The following is a 21,641-nucleotide window of genomic DNA, read 5'->3' as shown; positions in this document are numbered from 1 at the left end:
CAGTGCTCCAGCCTCCAGCACATCAGTTTGGCAAACACACACCTTTCTTCTCTGAAGTAAGAGGGAGAAAAAGCCCACTCCTATCAGGGTGAAAGTCCTGCTGTAAGATTTAAGATCGAAATAATGGGATCTCACAGTGAGCCCTCAGAGAAAGTTTAACACTAGAGAGAGAACCACTGCTACTGTGGAATAAGAATCAGCACAGCGGAGAGGGTGGTTTAAATAAGCCCTGGTCAAACATTGCCATGCAGGGGGTGTCCTGATAACACTGAGATGGCATGGACACGCAGCTCACACCAAACCTGCCTTTTAGTTACTGCCAAACACCCAGCTAGACAAAGAGAACATGTGGAGACCAAATAGAGATTGCTGCTGTACCTCTTTATAAACTCTGGGCATAGAAACACAGCCATCAACTGATGCTACAGCACCTGCAACAAAGGACTCATTTATAAAACAGTGTTGTTTAGAGGCTGTATTAGCTGAGCTTTCAGCTGCTGCTCCGGGATGACCTTTCAGTCGCCACAGGACTAGATTACGGTTATTTCCGCTTCACTTCATACGAACAATTATTATTTATTCAGCTGGACCGCGACCAAAATAATGAAATAAAGTCTCAACACTTTGTCCAAAAACAGGATTCCTCAACACACTTGGCAGGACACTGGAACAGAAAAGACCGCTGTTTGGAGGGAAAAGGGATGAAGGAGAAAAATTAACTTCTCAAGGGTGACACAATGGAGGCTTTTTATGGCCAGACTATTCTCATCGTGAAGTCAGTCGGCATTCCAAAGGCCCTTTATTCAGGCAGGGCATAAAAAAACATGCCAAAGCACATTTGTGAGCTTCGCGGCTCTCCTTCAAGTCTTACTGTCACATGCCAATCAGCCAGAATTACATGCCAGACATGCCCAGAGACTCAGGGAGAATGGCTGATTCTGTTCCTGCCTTCCTTTCTCTAATACCCTGCATTCACACAGGGGGAGTGGGTGGTGCTGGGCTGGTGGCAGTCATGTCTCACAGCTAACCGAGGACATATGAGGACTCCCAATCAAATGAACCATTAAATGTAAATAACACCAAAGCCAGGATGTATCTGTGTGAGAGAGAACGAGGCCTGGGGATGCATGCAGAGCAGCGGAACTAGGAGACATTGTGTGTCTGCATGTAAACAGCTGGGAGAGTAAAGCAATCGGTACGGACGGAACCGGCTGCTCCCTCCCTCCTGCAGTACTGTTATCGCCAGCCCGCCAGCACTCTGCCTGCCGATGTCTGCAACTATCTCACTCTCTTCCCCCCATTTCGTATTCCTTTTTTTGTGTGTTTTTTTTTTCACATCCGATGATGTTATCAACTTAATCTGCTTTTAATTAACTTGGTTAAAAAGGATTGAGAGCACTTTCTGTTGTTGTCAAACAGAGGGAGAGGAAGCACAGAAGGGGAAGGGGTGGGAGAAGAGATGGGGGGATAGAGCCAAGAGGAGGAGAAAAAAAGAGCCCCCCGTGGGACAGGAGTGAAATGGAGAAAGTCAATGTGGAGATGGCAAAGTGCCAAGGCAAGCAGTCAGCCAGCGGTATATGCATTCATTAGAGGACTACAGGCTTCATAGGGAGGCCTGGGGGCATTCTAATGTTGTTAACATCAGATACAGGGACTGATTACTTTCCAAATCAAATCAAATCAAAGTTTATTGGTCGCGTACACAGATTTGCAGGTGTTATGGCAGGTGCAGTGAAATGCTTATGTTACTAGCTACAATACAAATATAACACACAAATAATCCAAAAAATCTAAACAAGAAATTGAGAACAAACAATCCAAGTAGATACACTGAGTGTACAAGAACACCTGCTCTTTCCATGACATAGACTGACCAGGTGAATGACTTATTGATTTCACTTGTTCAATCCACTTCAATCAGTGTAAATGAAGGGGAGGAGACAGGTTAAAGAAGGATTTTTAAACCTTGAGACAATTGAGACATGGATTGTGTATGTGTGCCATTCAGAGGGTGAATGGGCAAGACAAAATATTGAAGTGCCGTTGAACGGGGTATGGTAGTAGGTGCTAGGCGCACCGGTTTCTGTCAAGAACTGCAACGCTGCTGGGTTTTTCACGCTCAACAGTTTCCCGCATGTATCAAGAATGGTCCACAACCCAAAGGACATCCAGCCAACTTGACACCTCACAGGTCCTCAAATGGCAGCTTCATTAAATAGTACCCACAAAACACCAGTCTCAACGTCAACAGTGAAGAGGCGACTCCGGGATGCTGAACTTCTAGGCAGGTTTGCAAAGAAAAAGCCATATCTCAGACTGCCCATCTTAATCTTTTCTTTTTGTTGGCCAGTATGAGATATGGCTTTTTCTTTGCAACTATGCCTAGAAGGTCAGCATCCTGGAGTCGACTCTTCAATGTTGACGTTGAGACTGGTGTTTTGCGGGTACTATTTAATGAAGCTGCCAGTTGAGGACCTGTGAGGCGTCTGTTTCTCAAACTAGACACTCTAATGTATTTGTCCTCTAGCTCAGTTGTGCACCGGGGTCTCCAACTCCTCTTTCTATTCTGGTTAGAGACAGTTTGCGCTGTTCTGTGAAGGGAGTGGTACACAGCGTTGTACGAGATCTTCAGTTTCTTGGCAATTTCTCACCTTAATTTCTCAGAACAAGAATAAACTGATGAGTTTCAGAAGAAAGTTATTTGTTTCTGGCCATTTTGAGCCTGTAATCGAACCCACAATTGCTGATGCTCCAGATACTCAACTAGTCTCAAGAAGGCCAGTTTTATTGCTTCTTTAATCAGCACAACAGTTTTCAGCTGTGCTAACATAATCACAAAAGGGTTTTCTAATGATCAATTAGCCTTTTAAAATGATAAACTTGGATTAGCAAACACAACGTGCCATTGGAACACAGGACTGATGGTTGCTGATAATGGGCCTCTGTACGCCTATGTAGATATTCCATAAAAATCAGCCATTTCCAGCTACAATAGCCATTTACAACATTAACAATGTCTACACTGTATTTCGGATCAATTTGATGTTATTTTAATGGACAAAAAAAAAGCTTTTCTTTCGAAAACAAGGACATTTCTAAGTGACCCCAAACTTTTGAACGGTAGTGTATTTATAAAGTACCAGTCAAAAGTTTGGACACACCTACTCATTCAAGGGCTTTTCTTTATTTTTACTATTTTCTACATTGTAGAATAATAGTGAAGACATCAAAACTATGAAAAAACACATATGGAATCATGTAGTAACCCAAAAAGTGTTAAATCAAAATATATTTTATATTTGAGATTCTTCAAATAGCCACCCTTTGCCTTGATGACAGCTTTGCACACTCTTGGCATTCTCTCAACCAGCTTCACCTGGAATTATTTTCCAATAGTCTTGAAGGAGTTCCCACATATGCTGAGCACTTTTTGGCTGCTTTTCCTTCACTCTGCGGTCCGACTCATCCCAAAGCATCTCAATTGGGTTGAGGTCGGGGGATTGTGGAGGCCAGATCATCTGATGCAGCACTCCATCACTCTCCTTCTTGGTAAAATAGCCCTTAAACAGCCTGTAGGTGTGTTGGTTCATTGTCCTGTTGATAAACAAATGATAGTCCCACTAAGTCCAAAACAGACGGGATGGCGTATTGCTGCAGAATGCTGTGGTAGCCATGCTGGTTAAGTGTGCCTTGAATTCTAAACAAATCACAGACAGTGTCACCAGCAAAGCCCCCCCACACCATAACACCTCCCCCTCCATGCTTTACAGTGGGAAATACACATGCGGAGATCATCCGTTCACCCACACCGCGTCTCACAAAGACACGGCGGGTGGAACCAAAAATCTCAAATTTGGACTCCAGACCAAATGACACATTTCCACCGGTCTAATGTCTATTGCTCGTGTTTCTTGGCCCAAGGAAGTCTCTTCTTCTTATTGGTGTCCTTCAGTAGTGGTTTCTTTGCAGAAATTCAACCATGAAGGCCTGATTCACACAGTCTCATCTGAACAGTTGATGTTGAGATGTGTCTGTTACTTGAACTCTGTGAAGCATTTATTTGGGCTGCAATTGCTGAGGCTGGTAACTCTAATGAACCTATCCTCTGCAGCAGAGGTAACTCTGGGTCTTCCATTTTTGTGGCGGTCCTCATGAGAGCCAGTTTCATCATAGCGAATGATTGTTTTTGCGACTGCAGTTGAAGAAACTTTCAAAGTTCTTGAAATGTTCCGTATTGACTGACCTTCATGTCTTAAAGTAATGATGGACTGTCGTTTATCTTTGCTTATTTGAGCTGTTCTTGCCATAATATGGACTTGGTCTTTTACCAAATAGGGCAATATTCTGTATACCCCCCTACCTTGGCACAACACAACTGATTGGCTCAAACGCATTAAGAAGGAAAGAAATTCCACAAATTAACTTTTAAGAAGGCACACCTGTTAATTGAAATGTATTCCAGGTGAGTACCTCATGACGCTGGTTGAGAGAATGCCAAGAGTGTGCAAAGCTGTCATCAAGGCAAAGGGTGGTTATTTGTTTAACACTTTTTTTGGTTACTGCATGATTCCATATGTGTTACTTCATAGTTTTGATGTCTTCACTATTATTCTACAATTTTTCTTTATTTTTTTATTTTTTTTATTTTTACAAATAATGAAAAAACTTTGAATGAGTAGGTGTGTCCAAACTTTTGACTGGTAGTGTAAATATACACATTGCCTTCAGAAAGAATTCATAGCCTTGACTTATTCTACATTTGTTGTGTTACAGCCTGAATTCAAAATTGATTAAATAGATTTTGTTTCTTACCAATCTACACACAATACCCCATAATGACAAAGTGAAAACATGTTTTTAGAAGTTTTAGCAAATGTATTGAAAATCAAATCAAATCAAATTGTATTGGCCACATGCGCCGAATACAACAGGTGCAGACATTACAGTGAAATGCTTACTTACAGCCCTTAACCAACAGTGCATTTATTTTTTATAAAAAAAGTTAAATAAAACAACAACAAAAAAGTGTTGAGAAAAAAAGAGCAGAAGTAAAATAAAATAACAGTAGGAAGGCTATATATAGAGGGGCATACCGGTGCAGAGTCAATGTGCGGGGGCACCGGCTAGTTGAGGTAGTTGAAGTAATATGTACATGTGGGTAGAGTTAAAGTGACTATGCATAAATAATTAACAGAGTAGCAGCAGTGTAAAAAGATGGGGTGGGGGGTGGGGGGCAGTGCAAATAGTCCGGGTAGCCATGATTAGCTGTTCAGGAGTCTTATGGCTTGGGGGTAGAAGCTGTTGAGAAGTCTTTTGGACCTAGACTTGGCACTCCGGTACCGCTTGCCGTGCGGTAGCAGAGAGAACAGTCTATGACTAGGGTGGCTGGAGTCTTTGACAATTTTGAGCGCCTTCCTCTGAATGAAATACAGAAGTATCTAATTTACATAAGTATACACACCACTGAGTCAATACTTTCTATAAGCACCTTTGACCAGTCTGTGCTAGAGAAACAGTCCTGTAGCCTAGAGTACAGCTGTGAGTCTTTCTGGGTTATTCTCTAAGAGCTTCCACACCTGGATTGTGCAACATTGGCCCATTTTTATTTTCAAAATTATTCAAGCTCGGTCAATTTGGTTGTTGATCATTGCTAGACAACCGTTTGCAGGTCTTGCCATTGATTTTCAAGTAGATTTAAGTCAAAACTGTAACTCAGACAATCATGAACATTCACACTCTTCTTGGTAAGTGTTGCAGAATTACAACATATGTTAATCACATTACTTTTAAATTAGAAAGTATTCCTATATTAGTACTTTCACAATGTCTGTTCTTCCGAGAAGAGCTTCTGAGGCTTAACGCTGACAGTCAATTTACGATGGCTTGGTGATAAGAAAACACTGCATTCCATTAGTAGTGTCTGTGTGAAATGCTGGTCTGTCTGCCAGGTTGAGGAGAACCCTCTCTCCAGATTATTAATAACACTGGACTTCATAAATTAAGGGAAGGATTTAGTATCCTATGTTGCATTAGTATTTCTGTATAAAAAAGTAGTAAATGAACTAGAGACAGATATTTGGCGCCATGTAAATCTTTCTGTCTGTTGCATGAGAGCACAATGTACCTTTGTATGATTTCACATACCTGTCCTTCGTCACAAGGACTCAGAAAACTATAAAAAGTTGTAACCTAACCCTGCTTATTTGGGCCTTAACTCTACACCATTGGGTGACCGTTAACGCTCCATTACTGCAGTAATTATTCATAAAGTTTGATGGTTTTGAGGAAATCTAAAAGTATCTCCTTTGATTAGAATAATTACCACAAAGTAAGCAACTCCAGCGTATATTTGGCCTTGGTTTTAGGTTATTGTCATGCTGAAAAGTGAATTAATCTCCCTGTCTGGTGAAAAGCAGACTCAACCAGGTTTTCCAATAGAGTTTTGCTTGTGCTTAGCTCCTTTCCATTTCTTTTTTTCCTGAAAAACTCCACAGTCCATAACGATTATAAGCATACCCATTACATTATGCTTGAAAATATGAGAGTGGTACTCAGTAATGTGTTGTATTAGATTTGCTCCAAACATAACACTTTGTATTCAGAACAAAAGTGAATTGCTTTGCCACATTTCTTGCAGTATGACCTTAGTGCCTTGTTGCGAACAGGATGCATGTTTTGGAATATTTGTTGTAAACTGTACAGGCTTCCTTCTTTTCACTCTGTCAATTAGCTTAGTACTGTGGAGTAACTACAATGTTGTTGATCGATCATCAGTTCTCTCTTATCACAGGCATTCAACTCTATAACTGTTTTAAAGTCACCATTGGCGTCATGGTTAAATCCCTGAGCGGTTTCCTTCCTCTCCAGCAACTGAGTTAAGAAGGACGTCTGTATCTTAGTAGTGACTGGGTATCGATACACCATCCAAATAATTAATAACTTCAGCATGCTCAAACGGACATTCAATGTCTGCTTTTATAATTTTTTACCCATTTACCAAAAGATGCCCTTCTTTGCGAAGCGTTGGAAAACCTAGTTGGTCTTTGTGGTTGAATTTGTGTTTGAAATTCACTGCTCGACTGAGGGACCTTACAGATAATTGTATGTGTGGTGTACAGAGATGAGGTAGTCATTCAAATTCAGGCTGTAACACAACAAAATGTGGAAAAAGTCAAGGGGTGTGAATAGTTTCTGAAATATTCAGACCCCTTGACTTTTTCCACATTTTGTTACGTTACAGCCTTATTCTAAATTTGATTAAATTATTTATTTTTTTCATCAATCTACACACAATACCCCATAATGACAAAGCGAAAACAGGTTTTTAGAAGATTTTGCAAATGTATTACAAATACAAAACAGAAATACCTCATTGACATAAGTATTCAGACCCTTTGCTATGATAATCAAAATTGAGCTCAGGTGGATGCTGTTTCCATTGATCATCCTTGAGATGTTTCTACAACTTGATTGGAGTCCACCTGTGGTAAATTCAATTGATTGGACATGATTTGGAAAGGCACACACCTGTCTATATAAGGTCCCACAGTTGACAGTGAATGTCAGAGCAAAAACCAAGCCATGAGGTCTAAGGAATTGTCCGTAGAGCTCCGAGACAGGATTGTGTCGAGGCACAGATCTGGGGAAGGGTACCAAAAAATGTCTGCAACATTAAAGGTCCAAAGAACACAGTGGCCTCCATCATTCTTAAATGGAAGAAGTTTGGCACCACCAAAACTCTTCCTAGAGCTGGCCGCCCGGCCAAACTGAGCAATCGGGGGAGAAGGGCCTTGGTCAGCGAGGTGACCAAGAACCCAATGGTCACTCTGACAGAGCTCCAGAGTTCCTCTGTGGAGATGGGAGAACCTTCCAGAAGGACAACCATCTCTGCAGCACTTCACCAATAAGGCCTTTATGGTAGAGTGGCCAGACGGAAGCCACTCCTCAGTAAAAGGCACACGACAGCCCGCTTGGAGTTTGCCAAAAGGCACCTAAAGGACTCTCAGACCATGAGAAACAAGATTCTCTGGTCTGAGGAAATCAAGATTGAACTCTTTGGCCTGAATGCCAAGTGTAACGTCTGGAGGAAACCTTGCACCATCCCTACGGTGAAGCATGGCGGTGGCAGCATCATGCTGTGGGGATGTTTTTCAGCGGCAGGGACTGGGAGACTAGTCAGGATCAAGGGAAAGATGAATGGTGCAAAGTACAGAGAGATCTTTGATTAAAACCTGCTCCAGAGCGCTCAGGACCTCAGACAGGGGCGAAGGTTCACCTTCCAACAGGACAACGACTCTAAGCACACAGCCAAGACAACGCAGGAGTGGCTTCGGGACAGGTCTCTGAATGTCCTTGAACCCGATCAAACTTCTCTTGAGAGACCTGAAAATAGCTGTGCAGCGACGCTCCCCATCCAACCTGACAGAGCTTGAGAGGATCTGCAGGGAAGAATGGGAGAAACTCCCCAAATACAGGTGTACCAAACTGTCAGAAACCGTCTCAGTGAAGCTCATCTGCGTGCTCGTTGTCCTCACCAGGGTCTTGACCTGACTGCAGTTCGGCGTCGTAACCAACTTCAGTGGGCAAATGCTCACCATCGATGGCCATGGGCATGCTGGAGAAATATGCTCTTCACCGATGAATCCCGGTTTCAACTGTACTGGGCAGATGTTAGACAGTGTGTATGGCGTCGTGTGGATGAGCGGTGTGCTGATGTCAACGTTGTGAACAGAGTGCCTCATGGTGGCGGTGGGGATATGGTATGGGCAGGCATAAGCTACGGACAACGAACACAATTGCATTTTATCGATGGCAATTTGAATGCACAGAGATACCGTGATGAGATCCTGAGGCCCATTGTCGTGCCATTCATCCGCCGCCATCACCTCATGTTTCAGCATGATAATGCACTGCCCCATGTCGCAAGGAACTGTACACAATTCCTGGAAGCTGAAAATGTCCCAGTTCTTCCATGGCCTGCATACTCACCAGACATGTCATCAATTTAGCATGTTTGGGATGCTCTGAATCGACGTGTACGACAGCGTGTTCCAGTTCCCACCCATATCCAGCACCTTCACACACCCATTGAAGAGGAGTGGGACAACATTCCACAGGCCTCAATCAACAGCCTCATCATCTCTATGCGAAGGAGATGTGTCATGCTGCATGAGGCAAATGGTGGTCACACCAGATATTGACTGGTTTTCTGATCCACGCCCCTACTTTTTTTTTAAAGGTATCTGTGGCCAACAGATGCATATCTGTATTCCCAGTCATGTGAAATCCATAGATTAGGGCCTAATTAATTTATTTCAATTGACTGATTTCCTTATATGAACTGTAACTCAGCAAAATCGTTGAAATTGTTGCATGTTGCGTTTATACTCAAACCAAACCGAAACTGTGCAGAAATGATAATGGACCTACATTTATACATTCTTGACTGTGTCCGGCTCGCTAAGAATCATGGAAATGAAAGCAAGACAGTAAGGGAGCATCAGAAATTCCAAAAATGTGGGATAGAGGACAATTCTTTAAAATTTAAACACAGAGGAAATATAACACATTTTCAGTGCGGCGCTCCGGACCTCTCTGAAGACCAAATGCGGACCCCGGGGAAAAATTAGTTTGACACCCCTCGCCCAAATCCTCCTAAGCTATGTCTACACAGGCAATGCACAGCCATCAGCAAAAGCCGGCAGGTGTTACCTGAAACACTGTAAACACAGTCACACAGTTTCTAACAGCAGAACAGCCATCCCTGAGACAGAGCCGTTCCAGGGGAAGGGACAGGGCATGAAGCTGAGAGAGAGGTGTTTACTACAACTGCATCACCCCCTCCTGCTGCAGATACAGAGAGCACCAAGTCCAACACGACACGCAGCAGAACCAGCTGCATCAGCCACCAGAAGACAGTGATAAGTAGTGCTTGGACATGACTCAAAAATATACGCTTAGGCTGCACTGAGCCATATTTGGAATTGGTTGGCATAACTGACACTCCTGCAAACTCATCTTCAAATCTGCAATATGGTGAGTGTCACCCCCACCTCCGCCTGTCTGCCCACATACTTCACCAACACAAGCAGTAGATCAAATAAAGTATAAGTACAATCTTAGAAAAAAGGGTTCCAAAAGGGTTCTGTGGCTGTCCCCATGGATAACCCTTTTGGGTTCCATGTAGAACCCTCTGTGGAAAAGGTTCTACATGGAACCCAAAAGGTTTCTACCTATAACCAAAAGGGTTCTACCTGGAATGAAAAGGGGTTATCAAAGGGTTCTCCTATGGGGACAGCCGAATAATCCTTTTTGGTTCTGAATAGCACCTTTTTGAGTGTAATGTTACTGTTGTGTGCTGCATACATACTGTATGTGAATGTGGACTGGGTATGGCATAGAAAGATAACACAACAAGTTATTTGTCATGAAAGGGATACAGAAGCACAAACCCAGTATCATTTCTTATTTTGACAGCAGAGGCGCTATCTAAGAAAATAAGGTCTAAATTACTCTAACTTCCTTTCAGAAGAGCACTGAGTGTTTCTTACCTTTCATTCCAAACTTTGACCGTCGTCCATATTTGTTGATGAGAACAAACAGGACAACAAGAAGGACACAGGCGAATCCAGCCAGGCCGACAGCAATAGACACCTGGAGAAGGACAAGACAGGGTTTAGTGAGAGTAGATCTCACAATAAAGATTTCTACCTTAGGTACAGACTAGCCAACAGGCATGAAGAATGAATGCAGGGTTTGTGAAAACTTAATTAGTAGTGCAATGTATTGCTGAAAATTAAGGGGAATGCATCCTATACATTCTCCACTGGCAACAACAATTCAAAGATAAATCAAAGAGGAGATGCACAAAATTAAGTGGAAGTCTTCTCTCCTTCCATGTCAGTGCTCTCTTCCCAATTAAAACCTTCAAATGAGGAAATAATCTCCATTCAGTCAATTACACAGGTTGATGTTTATTGTCATGAGTCTTGTCCTGGAAGCAGAACTGAGTGATTTCCCTTAGATAGGCCAGCTGAAATGTCAAAATGGGCTATATTGTAAAACGTTATAAAAACTAAAATTTGCTTTTTGGTCTTAATTTAAGGTCAGGGATAGACATTATGGTTAACAGTGTGGTTAAGGTTAGGGTTAAAATCAGATTGTATGACTTTGTGGCTGTGCCAGCTAGTGACCACTCTGCAGAACTGCCTCCAGAACAAGATTCATGACAAAAAAACACTAACCTGTGTCAATTACAGCACAAAGATGAGCGAAGTCACATTATAAAGAAATGGGAAAGGAAAAGGCAGATAGGAGGGAGCTACAAGGCGAGGGAGTGAAAAATAAAAGAAACAGAATAAAATAGCTCAAACTAAAGCCTCCTTTTTATTGTTGTTCCCAGGAAAAATAAGATGTTCATGTACTGTAACAGGCTGTATCTCCACTAGGTATAAAAAGCCACAGTACAGCACCACAGTGTTCCCAAACTCACCCCGAACGTGTCCTCCTCAGGCCTGTGTGTTACTGTGATGGTCGGCGTAGGAGTCCCTGTGAAGAAGAACAAAGAACACAGCGGTCCTATTTATGAAAGTACTGACTGACAACCTTGAGTTATACTGTATGTACTGTATAATATATCCTGAAACATAACATGCAGTCTACACTAGCATTCTGAACAAGCCATAGGCATAGAGATTAACATACAGAGTAGTAATCCGTGATGGCAGGGGAGAAGGGTGGGTATGACCTACAGCAGGGATCATCAAATAGATTAAGCCACGGGCCATTTCAAATCTTGCTTACATTTGTATACGATCAAATACACTGAGTGTACAAAACATTAAGAACACCTGCTCTTTCCATGACAGACTGACCAGGTGAATCCAGGTGAAAGCTATGATCCTTTATTAATGTTACTTGTTAAATCCACTTCAATCAGTGTAGATGAAGGGGAGGAGACCGGTTAAAGAGGATTTTTAAGCCTTGAGACAATTGAGACATGGATTGTGCATGTGTGCCATTTAGAGGGTGAATGGGCAAGACAAAATATTTAAGTGCCTTTGAACAGGGTATGGTAGTATGTGCCAGGAGCACCGGTTTGTGTCAATAACTGTAACGCTGCTGGGTTTTTCACGCTCAACAGTTTCCAGTGTGTATCAAGAATGGTCCACCACCCAAAGGACATCCAGCCAACTTGATACAACCGTGGGAATCATTGGAGTCAACATGGGCCAGCATCCCTGTGGAACGCTTTCGACACCTTGTAGAGCCTATCCCGACTAATTAAGGCTGTTCATAGGGCAAAAGGGGGGGTGCAACTCAATATTAGGAATATGTTTTTAATGTTTTGTACACTCAGTGTATCACTCTCTATTATGCGTGGGAACAGATTTCCCCCAAAAAAATCTATTGAAGCTGATTTGCTGGTGTTTTTACAGTCTTTTATGTCCAACAATAAAAAATAAAAAATAACTTGGGGGTGCCAACTAAAATCAACCGCGGGCCGCTAGTTGGGGAACCCTGACATACAGTATGTACCAGAAGAAATAATTACAGCACAGACCCACAATCCATGCAGCTAACTGATATTATGGTTAATGCTTTGTAATCTGTGTAGTGTCAGTTGGGTTGTTGCCCTTCACAGCTCTGCTTCCATTTCTGATAAACTGAGACCTTTTCTCTCCTCATCTGTATCCACTTCTATGGAGACACTAATCCCCCTGGGTTTCCCTCCCATCATGCTCTCTGCTAACAGGCCATGGTGCGGTGCGGTGCAGTTTAGGGGAGTGGAACAGAATAGAACAGTGCTGACAAACAACTCTGTCCTGTTCTGTCTACCCTCTTACCCTCCCTGCCTTCCTACCACCAAGTACACTCATCTAACATCATCCCCAGCCCTGACAGTAACAATCTGTCACTCTCTCACGTCCGTTTATTATGCATGGAAAATCCCAATGAAGCTCCGGCATGATGTCAATTTGAGGGCCTGGGGATGAAGATCAGTGGCTGTGCGTGCCTCTACATTTAACTCCTAAATTAGAACAGACTAAAGACTAAATGAAAATGCCCTCCTAGAGCCTGTTGGTCCTTCAACAAGAGAGGAGTCTAGGTATAACCTTGAGTCCTACTCAGCTAATGTAGGCAGTGTATGGTATGAACAACTGTTTGGAATTAGGGTAGTAAATATAAGAACATTTAAATGAAATAAAATGTATGCTCCCATGACGATTTTGTCACTCTGCTTATTAAATACAGTACCAGTCAAAAGTTTGGACACACCTACTCATTCCAGGGTTTTTCTTTATTTGTTTTACTATTTATAGATGTCACGCCCTGGCTCTGGGACTCTTATATGCTGAGCCAGGGTGTGTAGATTCTATGTGTTTGTGTTCTGTGTTTAGGATCTAGTTCATGTGTATCTATGTTGGCCGGGGTGGTTCTCAATCAGAGGCAACGAGAATCAGCTGTTGCTTGTTGTCTCTGATTGGGAACCATACTTAGGCAGCCTGTTTGGCACAGTGTATTGTGGGATCTTGTTCCGTGTATGGTTAGTGTTTGTTACCAAGGACTTCACATATCGTTTTGTTGTTTTGTTAGTTGTGTAGTACTCTAATAAAGTATGTTCGCATTCCACGCTGCGCATTGGTCCACTCCTTTTGACGATCGTGACAATAGAATAATAGTGAAGACATCAAAACTATGAAATAACACATATGGAATCATGTAGTAACCAAAAAAGTGTTAAACAAATCAGAATATATTTTATATTTGAGATTCTTCAAAGTAGCCACCCTTTGCCTTGATGACAGCTTTGCACACTCTTGGCATTCTCTCAACCAGCTTCATGAGGTAGTCACCTGGAATGCATTTCCATTAACAGGTGTGCCTTGTTAAAAGTTAATTTGTGGAATTTGTGGAATGTCTTTCCTTCTTAATGCGTTCGAGCCAATCAGTTGTGTTGTGACAAGGTAGGGTTGGTATACAGAAGATATCCCTATTTGGTAAAAGACCAAGTACATATTATGGCAAGAATAGCTCAAATAAGCAAAAAGAAATGACAGTCCATCATTACTTTAAGACATGAAGGTCAGTCCATACGGAACATTTCTAGAACTTTTAAGGTTTCTTCAAGTGCAGTTGCAAAAACCATCAAGAGCAATGATGAAACTGGCTCTCATGTGGACCTCCACAGGAAAGGAAGACCCAGAGTTACCTCTGCTGCAGAGGATAAGTTCATTAGAGTTACCAGCCTCAGAAATGGCAGCCGAAATAAATGCTTCACAGAGTTCAAGTAACAGACACATCTCAACATCAACTGTTCAGAGGAGACTGTGTGAATCAGGCCTTCATGGTCGAATTGCTGCAAATACACAACTACTAAAGGACACCAATAAGAAGAAGATACTTGCTTGGGCCAAGAAACATGAGCAATGGACATTAGACCGGTGGAAATCTGTCCACTGGTCTAATTAGTCAAAATGTGAGATATTTGGTACCAAAAATTTTTAGGGGGTAAATCAGCTTTAATATTGCAGATAGATTGTAACTTCCATCAATGTAATTGTCTGCATCACTTCCAATACCCCATATGTTTTTTTTTTCTCTCGCAAATATATATATATACAGTATATATATATATATATATATATATATATATATATATATATATATATATACACACACATACATACAGTGGGGAGAACAAGTATTTGATACATTTACATTACATTTACGACTTACAGTTAGCGCATACATTAAATCTTCGAGGGGGAAAAATTAAAAATAAAAACCTTACAATAACCTAGTTGCATAAGTGTGCACACCCTCTTATAACTGGGGATGTGGCTGTGTTCAGAATTAACCAATCACATTCAAACTCATGTTAAATAGAAGTCATTACACACCTGCCATCATTTAAAGTGACTCTGATTAATCACAAATAAAGTTCAGCTGTTCTAGTAGGATTTTCCTTACATTTTCTTAGTTGCATCTCAGAGCAAAAGCCATGGTCCGCAGAGAGCTTCCAAAGCATCAGAGGGATCTCATTGTTGAAAGATATCAGTCAGGAGAAGGGTACAAAATAATTTCCAAAGCATTACATGGAACACAGTGAAGACAGTCATCATCAAGTGGAGAAAATATGGCACAACAGAGACATTACCAAGAACTGGACGTCCCTCCAAAATTTATGAAAAGACAAGAAGAAAACTGGTCAGGGAGGCTTCCAATAGGCCTACAGCAACATTAAAGGAACTGCAGGAATTTCTGGCAAGTACTGGCTGTGTGCTACATGTGACAACAATCTCCCGTATTCTTCATATGAATGGGCTATGGGGTAGGGTGGCAAGACGGAAGCCTTTTCTTACAAAGAAAAACATCCAAGCCCGGCTGAAGTTTGCAAAAACAAACATCAAGTCCCCCAAAAGCACGTGGGAAAATGTGTTATGGTCTGATGAAACCAAGGTTGAACTTTTTGGCCATAATTCCAAAAGGTATGTTTGGCACAAAAACAACACTGCACATCACCCAAAGAACACCATACCCACAGTGAAGCATGGTGGAGGCAGCATCATGCTTTGGGGCTGTAACTGGGGCCTTAGTCAGGGTGGAGGGAATTATGAACAGTTCCAAATACCAGGCAATTTTGGCACAAAACCTTCAGGCGTCCGTTAGAAAGCTGAAGATGAAGAGGAAGTTCACCTTTCAGCACGGCAACGACCCAAAGCACAGATCCAAATCCACAAAAGCATGGCTTCACCAGAAGAAGATTAATGTTTTGGAATGGCCCAGTCAGAGCCCAGACCTGAATCCAATTGAACATCGCTGTGGTGATCTGAAGAGGGCTGTGCACAGGAGATGTCCTCGCAATATGACAGATTTGGAGCGCTTTTGCAAAGAAGAGTGGGCAAATATTGCCACGTCAAGATGTGCCATGCTAATAGACTCCTACCCAAAAAGACTGAGTGCTGTAATAAAATCAAAAGGTGCTTCAACAAAGTATTAGTTTAAAGGTGTGCGCACTTATGAAACCAGATTATTGTTATTTTTTAATTTTTAATTTTCCCTTAAAGATTTCAGTTTGTTTTTCAATTGAATTGTTCACGTTATCGGTCACATTAAAGGTAGAAAAAGTTCTGACATCATTTATCTTTGTCTCAATCTTTTACATCACAAAAACCTTGCATTTTAACAGGGCTGTGTAGACATTTTATATCCACTTTACATATCATTTTAAAAAATATATTTCCCTTTATTACCTTCCAACCCCACCACCCCTTCCCTAATTGGAGTAAACTAGTGAACAACAATGTTTAGGCCTCTACTTCCAGCTTATACATACCATATAAATTTGATGAACACAGTCAATTTTACAATAAATATACAGTGGGGGAAAAAAGTATTTAGTCAGCCACCAATTGTGCAAGTTCTCCCACTTAAAAAGATGAGAGAGGCCTGTAATTTTCATCATAGGTACACGTCAACTATGACAGACAAATTGAGATTTTTTTTCTCCAGAAAATCACATTGTAGGATTTTTTATGAATTTATTTGCAAATTATGGTGGAAAATAAGTATTTGGTCACCTACAAACAAGCAAGATTTCTGGCTCTCACAGACCTGTAACTTCTTCTTTAAGAGGCTCCTCTGTCCTCCACTCGTTACCTGTATTAATGGCACCTGTTTGAACTTGTTATCAGTGTAAAAGACACCTGTCCACAACCTCAAACAGTCACACTCCAAACTCCACTATGGCCAAGACCAAAGAGCTGTCAAAGGACACCAGAAACAAAATTGTAGACCTGCACCAGGCTGGGAAGACTGAATCTGCAATAGGTAAGCAGCTTGGTTTGAAGAAATCAACTGTGGGAGCAATTATTAGGAAATGGAAGACATACAAGACCACTGATAATCTCCCTCGATCTAGGGCTCCACGCAAGATCTCACCCTGTGGGGTCAAAATGATCACAAGAAGGGTGAGCAAAAATCCCAGAACCACACGGGGGGACCTAGTGAATGACCTGCAGAGAGCTGGGACCAAAGTAACAAAGCCTACCATCAGTAACACACTACGCCGCCAGGGACTCAAATAATGCAGTGCCAGACGTGTCCCCCTGCTTAACCAGTACATGTCCAGGCCCGTCTGAAGTTTGCTAGAATGCATTTGGATGATCCAGAAGAGGATTGGGAGAATGTCATATGGTCAGATGAAACCAAAATATAACTTTTTGGTAAAAACTCAACTCACTGTGTTTGGAGGACAAAGAATGCTGAGTTGCATCCAAAGAACACCATACCTACTGTGAAGCATGGGGGTGGAAACATCATGCTTTGGGGCTGTTTTTCTGCAAAGGGACCAGGACGACTGATCCGTGTAAAGGAAAGAATGAATGGGGCCATGTATTGTGAAATTTTGAGTGAAAACCTCCTTCCATCAGCAAGGGCATTGAAGATGAAACGTGGCTGGGTCTTTCAGCATGACAATGATCCCAAACACACCGCCCGGGCAACGAAGGAGTGGCTTCGTAAGAAGCATTTCAAGGTCCTGGAGTGGCCTAGCCAGTCTCCAGATCTCAACCCCATAGAAAATCTTTGGAGGGAGTTGAAAGTCCGTGTTGCCCAGCAACAGCCCCAAAACATCACTGCTCTAGAGGATATCTGCATGGAGGAATGGGCCAAAATACCAGCAACAGTGTGTGAAAACCTTGTGAAGACTTACAGAAAAACGTTTGACCTGTGTCATTGCCAACAAAGGGTATATAACAAAGTATTGAGAAACTTTTGTTATTGACCAAATACTTATTTTCCACCATAATTTGCAAATACATTCATTAAAAATCCTACAATGTGATTTTCTGGATATTTTTTCTCATTTTGTCTGTCATAGTTGACGTGTACCTATGATGAAAATTACAGGCCTCTCTCATCTTTTTAAGTGGGAGAACTTGCACAATTGGTGGCTGACTATATACTTTTTTCCCCACTGTATTTTGTTGGTTTTTACTCCTGAACTTCCTCTACCCTCAACCTCTCCGATCATTTTCATGATGTCCATCCGGTTTGCTTCTATATGCCATATCTTTCTAACTGTGCTCTTTCACAAAAGCTCTCAACCTATAATCTATATACTTATTATGGACACAGTATGCTTTACATTAGTTATCTTGTTGTTATTAGTTGTTGTTAATTGTTATTAGTCCCATCCTTCAACTTCATTCAAAACCACCCATCTATTGCTTAACACCATCCATATTGGATTTCTATTTGCCATATATTTTTCAACTGTACTGTGATGTTTTACAAAAGTTCTGAACCTTTCTATTCTCATTGTTTCAACAGATTGTAAATTGAAAATATTGTTTTTGCTAAAAGTATTCCTATATTATTGATCGACTGACTATGACTTTTCAGATCACCAAGTAGTGCTTTCTGCAGTGTTAGCTCAAGGTAAATATTGCAATCCTTTAGCCATTCCTGGACCTGTGTCCAAAAACAAGCTACAAATGGACAGTACCAAAACAAATGATCTAATGATTCTGTCTCTTCGCAGCAAAATCTGCAGAGCTGGGAAGATGGTATGCCCCATATAAATAACATTATATTGGTAGCAAGAATTGTAAATAATAATTAAAATTAAAAAATTATAAGTTTAGAATCTGGCGTCGTTTTGCGTATCAGTTCATAATAACTATGCCATGGAAATGGTACGTCAAAAATCTCTTCCCAACTATTTTGCAATCTATATGGGACGGCTGTCAATCCTTTGGTCCTTAAATGAAACTGGTATACTTTTTTTTTAATCACAATATTCTTTAACCAATTATGTTTTTTAATGCAAGGCCGACATACAAGTTCCTTACTTTTTTCCCCTTCCACTTTCCTCTTCCATTTTTGCGGTAATGCTGCAATTATTTGGTTGTAATTTTGGGTAGAGCAGACATTTCAATATGTTTTTGTTAGCTGCATGTGCGACATAACTCCACCAGTCCTACCAATGATATCATTTACGAAAATTATACCTTTTTTTTTAATGTGTCAAAAAAGGAAGTTTTTTTTATCAATTAGTGTATTTGAGTTTAACCACAATATTTGTTGCATTATTTGTTCTGTCGTTTCTGGAGGATTAAAATGAAATTGCAACCAACTTTCTATGGCTTGTTTTAGAAATAGTGATATTTGGGAGATGATTTCCATTTCAAATAACTGAAAGTGAGAGGTTGTAATCTGAATAAAGGAAAAAAGGCCATTCCTGAACATTGGGTGAGACAATCTTTCTAATTTGCTAGAGAACCAGTTCGGATTTAAGTATAACTTTTGTATTACTGAATCTTTTAGTGATAGGTCTAATGATTTAATATTTAATCATTTCTGCCCTCTGAATTCATATTCATTATATAAATAGGTCGGTTTAATTTTGTCTGGCTTGCCGTTCCAAATAAAATGGAATGTTTTTTTCTCATATAATTTAAAAAACTGTTCGCTAGGCGTAGGCAAGACCATAAGCAAATAGGTAAACTCGGATAATACTAAAGAGTTAATCAGGGTGATTTTTCCACAAATTGACAGGTATTTACCTTTCCATGGTAGCAAGATCTTATCTATTTTTGCTAACTTTCTATTAAAATGTATTGGAGTGAGATCATTTATTTCATTTGGGATATGTATTCCGAGTATATCCACATCACCATCAGACCATTTTATTGGTAAAATACTTGGTAATGTAAAAATTGTATTTGTTTGTGATCCAATACGTAATATAGTACATTTATCATAAATTGGTTGTAATCCAGAGATTTTGAAAATGTATCTAGATCCTCTATGAACCAGTGGAGGGATTCAAGTTGTGGATTTAAAAGAAAACATGAATCATCATCACCTTTGTTTTTAAGCTCTTGATTTTTAATCCCTTGATATTATTGTTGGATCTGATTTTAATAGCTAACATCACGATGGCCATAATAAATAGATATGCCGATAGTGGACAACCTTGTTTCACTCCTCTTGACAGTTTAAAACTTTCTGGGAAATAGCCATTATTTACTATTTTACACCTAGGGTTACTATACATGATTTTAACCCAATTTATAAGAGATTCTCCTAAATTGAAATGCTCCAGGCATTTAAACAGTGGGGAGAACAAGTATTTGATACACTGCCGATTTTGCAGGTTTTCCTACTTACAAAGCATGTAGAGGTCTGTAATTTTTATCATAGGTACACTTCAACTGTGAGAGACGGAATCTAAAACAAAAATCCAGAAAATCACATTGTATGATTTTTAAGTAATCATTTGCATTTTATTGCATGACATAAGTATTTGATACATCAGAAAAGCAGAACTTAATATTTGGTACAGAAACCTTTGTTTGCAATTACAGAGATCATACGTTTCCTGTAGGTCTTGACCAGGTTTGCACACACTGCAGGAGGGATTTTGGCACACTCCTCCATACAGACCTTCTCCAGATCCTTCAGGTTTCGAGGCTGTCGCAGGGCAATACAGACTTTTTGCTCCCTCCAAAGATGTTCTATTGGGTTCAGGTCTGGAGACTGGCTAGGCCACTCCAGGACCTTGAGATGCTTCTTACGGAGCCACTCCTTAGTTGCCCTGGCTGTGTGTTTTGGGTCGTTGTCATGCTGGAAGACCCAGCCACGACCCATCTTCAATGCTCTTACTGAGGGAAGGAGGTTGTTGGCCAAGATCTCGCGATACATGGCCCCATCCATCCCCCCCTCAATACGGTGCAGTCGTCCTGTTCCTTTTGCAGAAAAGCATCCCCAAAGAATGATGTTTCCACCTCCATGCTTCAATGTTGGGATGGTGTTCTTTGGGTTGTACTCATCCTTCTTCTTCCTCCAAACACGGCGAGTGGAGTTTAGACCAAAAAGCTATATTTTTTTCTCATCAGACCACATGACCTTCTCCCATTCCTCCTCTGGATCATCCAGATGGTCATTGGCAAACTTCAGACGGGCCTGGACATGCACTGGATTGAGCAGGGGGACCTTGCGTGCGCTGCAGGATTTTAATCCATGAAGGCGTAGTGTGTTACTAATGGTTTTCTTTGAGACTGTGGTCCCAGCTCTCTTCAGGTCATCGACCAGGTCATGCCGTGTAGTTCTGGGCTGATCCCTCACCTTCCTCATGATCATTGATGCCCCACGAGGTGAGATCTTGCATGGAGCCCAAGACCGAGGGTGATTGACCGTCATCTTGAACTTCTTCCATTTTCTAATAATTGCGCCAACAGTTGTTGCCTTCTCACCAAGCTGCTTGCCTATTGTCCTGTAGCCCATCTCAGCCTTGTGCAGGTCTACAATTTTATCCCTGATGTCCTTACACAGCTCTCTGGTCTTGTCCATTGTGGAGTGGTTGGAGTCTGTTTGATTGAGTGTGTGGACAGGTGTCTTTTATACAGGTAACGAGTTCAAACAGGTGCAGTTAATACAGGTAATGAGTGGAGAACAGGAGGGCTTCTTAAAGAAAAACTAACAGGTCTGTGAGAGCCGGAATTCTTACTGGTTGGTAGGTGATCAAATAATTATGTCATGCAATAAAATGCAAATTAATTACTTAAAATCATACAATGTGATTTTCTGGATTTTTTATTTGATTTGATTTTAGATTCCGTCTCTCACAGTTG

At 41.1% G+C, this 21,641-nt stretch overlaps 1 protein-coding gene across 6 annotated transcripts in view; it reads right to left on the bottom strand.

Moving 5' to 3' along the window:
- Positions 1–21,641, bottom strand: part of LOC311137143 (NT-3 growth factor receptor-like) — a 294,494-nt gene that overhangs the window by 105,211 nt on the left and 167,642 nt on the right. For all 6 annotated transcript variants that reach the window (XM_084171493.1, XM_084171490.1, XM_084171491.1 and 3 more), the window contains exons 10-11: positions 11,492–11,547; positions 10,551–10,653 (exon numbers count right to left, since the gene is read on the bottom strand). In XM_084171493.1, the coding sequence (XP_084027619.1) occupies positions 10,551–10,653; positions 11,492–11,547 (159 nt within the window). The remainder of the gene's footprint in view (positions 1–10,550; positions 10,654–11,491; positions 11,548–21,641) is intronic.

The sequence above is a fragment of the Coregonus lavaretus genome, assembly GCF_964263955.1.
Source record: "Coregonus lavaretus genome assembly, chromosome: 11".
Classification (NCBI taxonomy): domain Eukaryota; kingdom Metazoa; phylum Chordata; class Actinopteri; order Salmoniformes; family Salmonidae; genus Coregonus; species Coregonus lavaretus.
The sequence above is the reverse complement of the archived record's forward strand: the minus strand, read 5'-3'. Positions and strand labels throughout refer to the sequence as shown.